Source organism: Macrobrachium nipponense, chromosome 2, assembly GCF_015104395.2.
Source record: "Macrobrachium nipponense isolate FS-2020 chromosome 2, ASM1510439v2, whole genome shotgun sequence".
Classification (NCBI taxonomy): Eukaryota; Metazoa; Arthropoda; class Malacostraca; order Decapoda; family Palaemonidae; genus Macrobrachium; species Macrobrachium nipponense.
In genome coordinates, this window is record NC_087201.1 from 40,037,134 (window position 1) to 40,047,133 (window position 10,000).

A 10,000-nucleotide genomic window follows, 5' to 3' on the forward strand; every position below is an offset into this window, starting at 1 on the left:
TCAAGTCAACCTGCAAAGACACAGTACAAGACAAAATTATAAGTAATGCAAATACATCATCATAATCATTATTGTCAGCAGAATTATTATTATTATTATTATTATTATTATTAGTAGTAGTAGTAGTAGTAGTAGTAGTAGTAGTAGTAGTAGTAGTAGTAGTAGTAGTAGTAGTAGTAGGGTCATGCATATAATTTTTTACATTAAGGTTAGATTGGAAGGCTAGGAAATGCCTACAATAACTCAGTGAATAATAATGTTTGTTTGTTTCGTTACTAACCTGAGCTCGAGAATTCATGCTGTTCGAGACGATTGGCTTGACAACCACAGACTTTCGCACACTACTTTTCTTTAGCTGACATTCCTCACAATACTGCAAGAACAGCGTTATCTGATCACGTGAAATGTTTGCATATTTTTCTTTGGTTGCCTTACACATACTAGTTCTTCCTCCGTGGCCAATTATGCGATGAATAGCTATAAGTACATCAAACACATCTTCAGCACAAACGAATCGCAGCTGAGTTCCTTTCTTCTGCAACTTTTGCACGGTGGCACCCTCAATTGTGACCTCCAGTATTTCATATTTTTGTAACAAACGATAATCCTGCTTAGTCTTCGTAGGATTAGAATGTTTAAGTTCATTCAGGCGACTAATTACTCGTTCGTATTCTTCCCGGGGAAATAAACTTGAACTATTTGTAGCTTTGTTTTCTTCAGACTCTAGAAGTTTTGTTTGGAAAAGACTTTTCTTACTTTCCATTGTGCAGCTTTTCAGTGTACAATATACTTGCAACAAATAAGTGATGAGAGGAGCACGAATATTTCCGTCTTCGGCCGAACCTAAGTAGGAACTAACTGCCTGTTCAGACAAACATACACTTGCACACACACTTCGAAACATTTGTATCTGCTTAGGATACTAATTCAAGCGTGTTTCAAGTTCAGTTTTAGTTCTTTCAATATTCTAATATACTTGTAATGTGTAATGTAAGTTTTTAATTTTGAATAAAAAAAACACACACCTTTATTAATACTTAGACTTTTCCTAATCAATTTTAAGTTACTATTTGTTTATTTTTGCATAATGACCAGCAGCTATTGGGGTAACTTTACAAAATGACCAACGATACTAATAGTCATTTTGCAAAATGACCAAACTTCTGGTCATTTTCCAAAATGACCGCAATTATTTGGGCATTTTGCATAATGACAGATATTTTGGTCATTTTCCAAAATGACCGGGCAGTTTGCAAAATGACCAATTCCTCAAAATGACCGTAACATATATATATATATATATATATATATATATATATATATGTATATATATATATATATATATATATATATATATATATATATATATATATATGTGTGTGTGTGTATGTATGTATGTAGCCCAAGGGAGGTTGGTGGGGTCTGCCCACGAGCAGTCGCCCCCTCAGTTCAGCCTGATGACACCTCCCAGGTCGTAACAAAGAGCCACTGAAAAGGTGTCTCTGTGGACGTGCATAGGTTGTCGAGTTCAGAGGATTCCTCTCCACATTGTCAGTGGCACTCAAGGAGTAAGTCTAGTCCTTTAAAGAGGGGCGCTATGGACGTAGCTCCTTCTCCAGCAGTTCCTGTCCAGAGGTTTAGAGAACTGCACCCTTCTTGCAGTCACTGGGAAAGTCCAGAGCATTTTTCTTCTGATTGCCTCTCAGATGTTGATGCTCCTTAGCATCCAAGGCTCGTCGTCGTTCGTTGGCTCCTCACTGGGCGTCAGTGCTTCCTTCAGCTCCCCCTCCTCCAGCAGTCCCCGAGCGATCAGCAGTGCCTATGCTGTCGGATGCAGTCAAGCGTCCATTGGCACCCGAACCCTCAGCAGTCAACAAGCACCAGGTAGTGCCCACTTGCTTGGAGTCAGATAACCTTACAATTGCACCTGACACTCATCAGTACCACCAGCTCCTTTAGTTTTTTCTGATATTCCTGGAGTGGATCCCATTCAGTTGATACTAGACAGTATTTTCGCTTTCCTTAATAAAGCTCCCACTATGGATCAAGCACCTAAGAGGACTCAAGCGCCTGTAGTTTTTAATGATGCCTCATGTGCCTGTAGATGTTTAACACCTCAAGCTTCTGTAGATGTGGTTTTGGCGCAAGCTCCTGTGGAGGTGATTATGTCTCAAGCTCTTGTGGACTTGGTTCATTCACCTGTGTCTTCAGAAAATGAAGAAGCAGAAGATCAAGAAGCTTCTTTGTTCTGCTTATGTTGCTTTGATGAAGTTCTTGTTGGCCTGTTTTTTCACCAACAACTACTTTGTTGCCCGCTTTTACTTTTGTGATGGCTATGCCTCTTGCACCTTCCTCTAACCTGCCTAAAATGGTCGTTTCATCTTTGGCCAAGAAAGCCTTAAAAAAATAGAAGCATGACTTGTGGAAAAGAGGGAGCAAGGCTGGACTTCCTTTAGTTTTCCTCTCTAGGATTTCGAGGTGGAGATATCTGTTCTATGCTACTAAGGAAGCCCCTTCCCTGGGAATCTGCACCTCCTCCCAAGGGACCTTTCTGGTTCAGTGGATTCAGCAGGCGTTAAGCCAAGATTTTGTTTTTGGCCTTGAAATTGGCTCGCCTCTTGAAGAGTATCTTCAAAGTCTTTGAAGTAATTAATTTTTCAGACTGGTCAATTGGCGCCATGGGTCGTAAAATTAGATAACGCTCTGTTTTATCTGAGAATTTCTCTGCGAACTGGCTAGGGGCTCTCTCTTGTATCAACAAGGGAAATAGGGATGGTTCCCATGAGTTCGCTTAGCTCTACATGATGGGTACGCTTAAGAAGAGAGAGTTTTGATGCTCCTATACGTCCTAGGAAGTTACCTCTGCTCAAAGATTGACCTTGTTATACTCACTAATGGATAAGAAGCATCTGTTTCCACAGGCATCGATTCTAGGTATTGCAAAGCTTTCTATTCTCAAGCTGTTTATATTGATAATGTTCTGAGGTAGAAATATCCATGCTTCCCACCTTCCCTCAATGTGGGAGTTAGCTATATAATTACTGGGTAAGTTACCTGGCCAAAACAAAACAGAAAAATTACCGCCACCTGTGAATTTCGGAATTTTAACTGTTGGCAAATGAAACACTTAGCTGTATAATTACTGGATAAGTATGATTAAAACTTTGTTTTATTATAAAAATGTATTTTTTTATATTTTAACACTGAATTTCTTAATGGCATGTTGTCTTTCTATTTTCCCTTAGCCAACCTTTTTGCTGATAGATTGTAAATTGGTAAAACAATTCTAAATTTCAAAATATGATGGATCTTTGTGAAAGACTCGTAAGCTATTTATTATATTAAATTTCAGATTTTTAGTTATTCTTGAAAAGCATTAAAATTTATGAAATTTTGGCAGGTTTCTTACATACTACCTAGCAGTGTCTCAGTTACTGCAGAATGATTACTATATCTTATCTCAAAACTGTATTTCATAAATGGAGACCTAAAATACTTTCTACAAGCAACGCAAATGTAAATAACAGCATTCAATGAACAGATCACTCAGTAACTATTATTTCTAGAAACTATGAAGAATTCCAAACTTCAGGCTAATAAGCAATTGTCAAAATTTACTGACCTGTGCTTTGTTGCTACCATGCAACTTACTGTTTCCATGTCTTTATATAAGAGACAGTCCTCTTATTTTAATTATGCAGAAGTAACTGAGCACCAAGTTACCACTCAAGATGAGAGAATTTTAGATGTCTCAAGATTCTGCTGTCTCAAGTAGAAATAGTATTTGGCCATGCCTGCTCTCTTGGCATTAGGCATAAGTAAAATAAGATTTTTTTTCTCCATCACACCAGGTGTAGTTTGTTTTGAGTACTTTATTGTATTTCACAGAATTGGAGATTGGGACCATTTAAGCTTAAATTCATGTCCGGGGATTCGTTCGGAAACAACCAGAGAGGTTCAAGCAGTTGAGGAGAATTTTGATCAACTTTGTCCTAACCCAGTTAAATTATACCAAGATATAATTAAGCACCGGGTGCAGATTAATGTTCCTGGTAAGCAATACTTCTTACACTAGTCATATTAAACTTTTTTTTATTTGAGTACATGAGAGCTGATATTGTGGGAGCATTTTCATTACATTATGGCATCCAGTCAGAGACCTAACAGTTGGAAAAAAGTGAACCTTTATCATTCTGGCAGTTTAATTCTAAACAGATTCAAGTTATAAGTCCATTTTGTATTAGTTGGAATGTCATAAAATTTATTTTTAGCCTTCACTACTTAATTAGTGACAGTTGATTGGTATGGTCAACTTCGCTTTGCCTACTTTAAAGAGTGATCTTATGTTACATGATAATAGATATGCTTTCTTTATAGGTTCCCTACTCTTACTTGTGATCCATAAATTATTTTGTTCTCAGGTTGATATTTGTATTTCCACCAGGATTTGATGAGCTTACTGTTTTTGTCGGGAATCGATCCCGTAGTCGTGTCTTCCAACTAAGCCCTCCTATGCATGACAGACGGTATCATATTATAGTGACTGTTGAAGTGGATCATCAATCAACTCGAGTCATAGTACGGAGTCCATTGCAGGTTTGTGCTATTTCAGTCTGGATGTTTTCACTACTTATGAAATTGGTAACCTGAGACCTTGCAAGAGTATATCCTTCATGGCTCATGTGTCCTTGAAAGGCCCATCAGACCACCTCTTCCCAAATTAACTCTTTGGAAGTTAATAATCCTTGGATTATTCTGTTCGGTGACTGCTTTTTTTTCTATCTACTGCCAAGCACTGGAATTCTTTTGCATCTGGTTATCCTGATTCATATGAAAAGGTGGCTCATGTACAACACGTTGGAACTGCAGCAACCCCCTGTTTTCACTGAAAATTTATTTATAACATACAGTGTAATGATCTGTTTTTTCTTTCTTTCTTTAATACTTGTACATATTATTTGATATAATGATAAATCATTCAAAACGTTAGTAGTCATCGTCATTCATCTCATTTGTGAAGAAACTATAAAAATTCCTGTATGGAACTGTGTACCTCATTGTTCCAGTGACGTGATGTTTTGTTGTTCTATGCATAAGCACATATCTGAGGGAAGAGGCAGGCCCACAGCAGAGAAGAGCACTGTCGCTCATACAGCTCCAATCTTATTTTTTGGGTGGGAGAGAGAGTTTATGTTTTGTATCAGTCTGTGCCCTGTGTGATGCATCATACTTACAATTTGAGTATATGAGTGTGATAAACCGTAGATGACATTCATAATATCCTATTTAAATACACATACTTTGATGATGATGTTGCAAAAAGTATGAGAAAAATGTTTTCCATCAGCCCCACTGAAGATGTAAATACAGTGAAAAGGAAAAGACATGATTACTATGGAACATTTGTTATACCATTTCATCATAAGTGACCAAATTACAGTAATATGAAAATTGATTATTAACCCCATCAGAATCTGATGATGTACATCATTGTTTTCTTGAGCTTTAAGATTCTGGAGGAAGATCTAGAAGTGGCCCCTCAATCAAAGCAAAATCATTGCATCCCCTAGCTACGCCTAAAGTTGTCCATTTTGATGTGCAGCTTTGGACTCCTCTAAAAAGCACCAGAAGAATACCCCTCACGCAAACTAGGGCGCTTAGTTCTGTCAAGAATTACAGGAGGAATACCTATATTATTTACATTAGTCATTATTATTGATCTAATTAAAATTCAACTTGTAACTATATGTTTTAAACCATTATTGTTTTAAGTGTATGAAGGCTGCCGTTGTCTTGGTTCAGTACTTAAAAAAATACACATCCCAGTTGATAATTAATTTAGATTCCCAGGAAGTACAGGATCCATTCACCCAAGTCATTCCATCACCTCATAGAAACTAAGGCTGTATTTAGAGACAATTTCAATTATTGGATTCACGTCACAACAAGATCCTAAATAAATCCAGTGGCTATAATAAATTACAGAAAGTAGGATGTTGAATGCCTTTACCAATAGTAGAGTGCATCAATCCAATTCAATATTAGAAGCAATTCTCTGGTGACCTGGGAGGGAGCCTTGGATCTCATTATTGTGTATGGTATCATATGTTTAGTGAGGGAACCCTGAGACCCAGGGATGAGAAGAGCTTCTCTGAAACAGGGCTGGTTTTGCCTGTAAATTCAGTAATTAAAAAAACTACTGGTTTATTATACCTCATTTCGGTATACATATGACTTATGGTGGGGGTTACACAATCACTGACATCAAAGGTGGGTAAGGGTGGGAAGGGGTTAATATGTAAAAATGACCATAAATGACATAGTTAGTGCCTAATCCTTAGTTTTCAATGTCGCTGAAATGAATAGTGACACTCCTGATGCTTTTCAAGTCCTAGTTCATCATTGACAGGAGGGGGTTGGCAGTTGAGAGCGGGTGACAAATAAAATGGAAAAATGACACATATTAGTGTCTAATCCATCATTTTTGAGGTTGCTAAGGTGAATAGTGACACTCCCAATGCCTTTTAAGTGCATGTTCAGTCCCGACAGGGATGGGGTGTGAGAATGGTTGAAATATAAAATGTCAAAAATGCTCGAGAATGTAACTGAAGCAACTATCTTAACAGGAAAGGGAGAAAGTGAGAGAGAGGAGAATGTGGGAGTTGTTCAATGTATGGGAAACATATGTTTGATTTTATAAAATGTCTTAATGTATTGTAGTTGTGTTGTGATGTCAAAGGATGGGACGTCTTACAAAACAAGATGGTGGCGGTGTAAATGTAAATAGAGTAGTGTGGAACTAGTGAGGTGGATTTGGTCTTGGTATGTTGTTATCTATAAGAGCTCGCTTTCTTATAGCAGTTTGTGAGTTGTAAGTCTTGTGGTGTTGTTTAAAATCTTAAGCTGGATTATACTGTAGCCGAGGACCGTGAACAGGTGGATAGATTGTATGATTACATATTGCCAATAGGAAAGATTAGGCTAGGAAAATATTCAAATGGTAGCAGAGCGTGGTTGCTTAAAAATAATGAACAGTGGGGGATAAGATGGAGAAGGGATTGTACGAAATTTAGCAGGATACAGGGCGAGTATAAAGGATGGAGAGGACAAGTCGAAGATTGGCTTATGGTGTCTGGAGAAGAAGTGAAATATCCGGGGATAAAGATAAAAATGAGCTTAAAAGGGAAGGCCCTAGAAGTAACAGAAAGAATAGATAGAGATGAACGTAAGCTTAAAGAATGTTCAAAGATAATCCTATCCAAACTAGATGAAGTTTCTCTAAAAGATACGTTAATGGAGAATTACAGCAAAATGAAGTAACATAATGTGCAATATGCAAATCGGAATGGCATTGGGATAGAAATTAGAAAGAAAACAGAAACTAGACAACAAGAAGAAAATAAGCGGAAAACAGAAAATTGGCAAGAAGAAGAAAAAGTTTATATAGGAGAAGTTATTAAAATAGAGGAAGAGTCTTGGGAAGAGGTTGATGCAATTTTAGACACAGGATGTAAATAGACAGTTTGTGGGGAATTGTGACTAGCACACATTGTCGTGGGTTTGAAACAGGAAGAGTTGAGGAGAATGAAGGATACTAGGACATAGTCTGATAAAGTATTTAATTTTGGTGAGCCATCACATAAGTCAAAAGGAGTAATGGAAATAGGTACCAGTGGTATTGAAAAACAAAAAGTTTTATTTGAAGACAGAAATTTTGCAGGGTGATGTATCGTGGTTAATAGGTAAGAAAACCATCAGTAAAATTGGTATGACCATAAATTTGAAAGAAAATTGTGTTATTGAAGTATTATGGGAAATGACGGTAAAGTTAAGAGAAGACAAACAGGGTCACTTAAGCATACCAATTTTGAGGAGGAAGGTAGAAGAAGAATTATTACTGGAGTGTTGGACGGGAAAGAGTCTGAGGGAAATACCTCTATAGTTTGGTCACGGAAGTGGAGATAAAATATGGAAGCTAAGAGAGGAAGCACAATGGAGTGATGGTTTGAAAGAGAAAGAAAGGGAGGAAATAAAAAAGTTACTAACAGACCTGATTGCAAGTTGTGAGGTATGTAAAAGATACAAAAGAAACCAAGCGAAAGCAGTAGTACGATTTTCTTAGAGTAAAACATTTAATGAAGTGCCAATGGATGAGGGAGAGATAGAGGAGAGAAAGTTCATGGTAATGGTAGATATGGCAACGAGGTATTGTCAGGCATTTCGGATAAAAGATAAGAAAACAAAAACTATTATAAAATCAGTTTTTGATGGGTAGTTTGCTATATTTGGAGCGCCCTCTAAAATACTGTCAGACAATGGTGGAGGAGAAAATTTCAAAATGAAAAAGTAAGGAGGATGGCAGAAAGATGAAATTTTAGAGTATTGGTCACAGCATCGGAATCTCTGTGGAGCAATGGATTATGTGAAAAAACAGTAGGCATAGTCAAAGAAAATTTAAGAAAGATAATATGGGATGAGGAAGTGGAATAGTCCATAGCATTAAGATGGGTAGTGAGTGCTAGGAACTGCTTTATAGATAATGGAGGTTTCTCTCCTAACCAATTAGTATTTGGAAAAACCTTTCTTTGCCTAATTTAATGGAAGAAGAGTTCAAGTCCTGCAAGCAGAGAGAAAGGTAAGGAAGAGAGTATAGCAAAGGATACACTGAATGCAATGCATAAGACCAGAGAAGTGTTTATGAAAAATGACCTTGTAATAAAATAAGAATTGCTTTAAGTAAAAACGTCAGAGAACATAAATATGAAGAAGCAGTAGTGGGAGATGAGGTATTGTATAAGAGAGAAAATGAGTGGAGAGGACATGCTCAGGTAGTGGGAGTGTCAGGTAAAACGTTAAACATGGGGATTCTCTAAGAGAAGTAGCTAACATACAACATGTTACTAGGATTAGAAACAGAAAAGATACCTAAATTACATAAATCCCATGTTGTGAAAGGTAGATCCTGTGCCCCAAAGGAAGGGAATGTAGATAGGCAGGAAGGAAAGGAGATAATAATGGGCTGGAGAAAGAATGCAGACACAGAAGAGGCTTGTACATTCTTGTACATTCTTTTCTCCAAAAGAATATATTAGGTTCTAGCCTACTTCTCTCGCCTTTAAGCTCCTCCACTACTTTTGCCACCTTACGTTACCATGCTTTTGCTGCATCTTAAAGCCCGTAAACAGTTTCCTTCTATTTCCATAACTCACTCCAACCGTCTTCACTATGTGGTTGTAAATATACTTCTCTTTGTATTTCATCATCGTGTAAATATGCAGTTTTTACATCTAATGTATAACAATTCCAATTTTTCAATTTTATTATTGTCAAAAATTGTCTAAACATTTCAGCATTGTATGTAGGAGCGTCTCTTTCCCATTTAGCCATTTCTGCTTCAAAGTCTCTAGCTACCAATTTTGTTTTAAATATCCTCCCCCCCCCCCCCCCCCCCCCCCCCCCCCCCCCCTTTTTTTTTTTTTTACTTTTTCAGTTACTCTTTTTTTTTACTTTTTCAGTTACATCTTTTAAGTATAGCTCTTTGCCAATGTCATTTACCTCCTCATATACCTTGTTATCTCTTCAATTTTGTAGTTCTTCTTCTTTAACTCCAATTACACATCTATTTTCAAATCCTAGCAACACCTCTTCTTCATCTTCAAATGGTTTTACATGACTATACTCTCTTAAGTTAACCCATCCCATGTCACCTGACTCTGAGTCTTGTACATTGTACAAATCAGCCCAAGATTTGCTAGATCTTTTTACTGCAAGACTTAATATAGTCCATTCTTCTACTTGTCCTGTATCATTGTTTATAACTCCAAATTTATTTCCCTTTTTGAATTTGGGTATCTCTTCTATTGACTCACTTTTTCTTTCCTCTTCTATTGCTCCCTCTGCCACATCGGGGCAGACTTACTGCCTTGAACACCAGCATGTTTTCCCCAAATACCCAAGTCAGCCGTGAACTAGTTAACAGTATTTCATTGTAATTATCCTT

At 37.2% G+C, this 10,000-nt stretch overlaps 1 protein-coding gene across 5 annotated transcripts in view; it reads left to right on the plus strand.

The window, feature by feature from the left end:
* Nucleotides 1–10,000, plus strand: part of LOC135220542 (intermembrane lipid transfer protein VPS13A-like) — a 311,374-nt gene that overhangs the window by 140,951 nt on the left and 160,423 nt on the right. For all 5 annotated transcript variants that reach the window (XM_064257729.1, XM_064257731.1, XM_064257732.1 and 2 more), the window contains exons 17-18: nucleotides 3,889–4,052; nucleotides 4,445–4,596. In XM_064257729.1, the coding sequence (XP_064113799.1) occupies nucleotides 3,889–4,052; nucleotides 4,445–4,596 (316 nt within the window). The remainder of the gene's footprint in view (nucleotides 1–3,888; nucleotides 4,053–4,444; nucleotides 4,597–10,000) is intronic.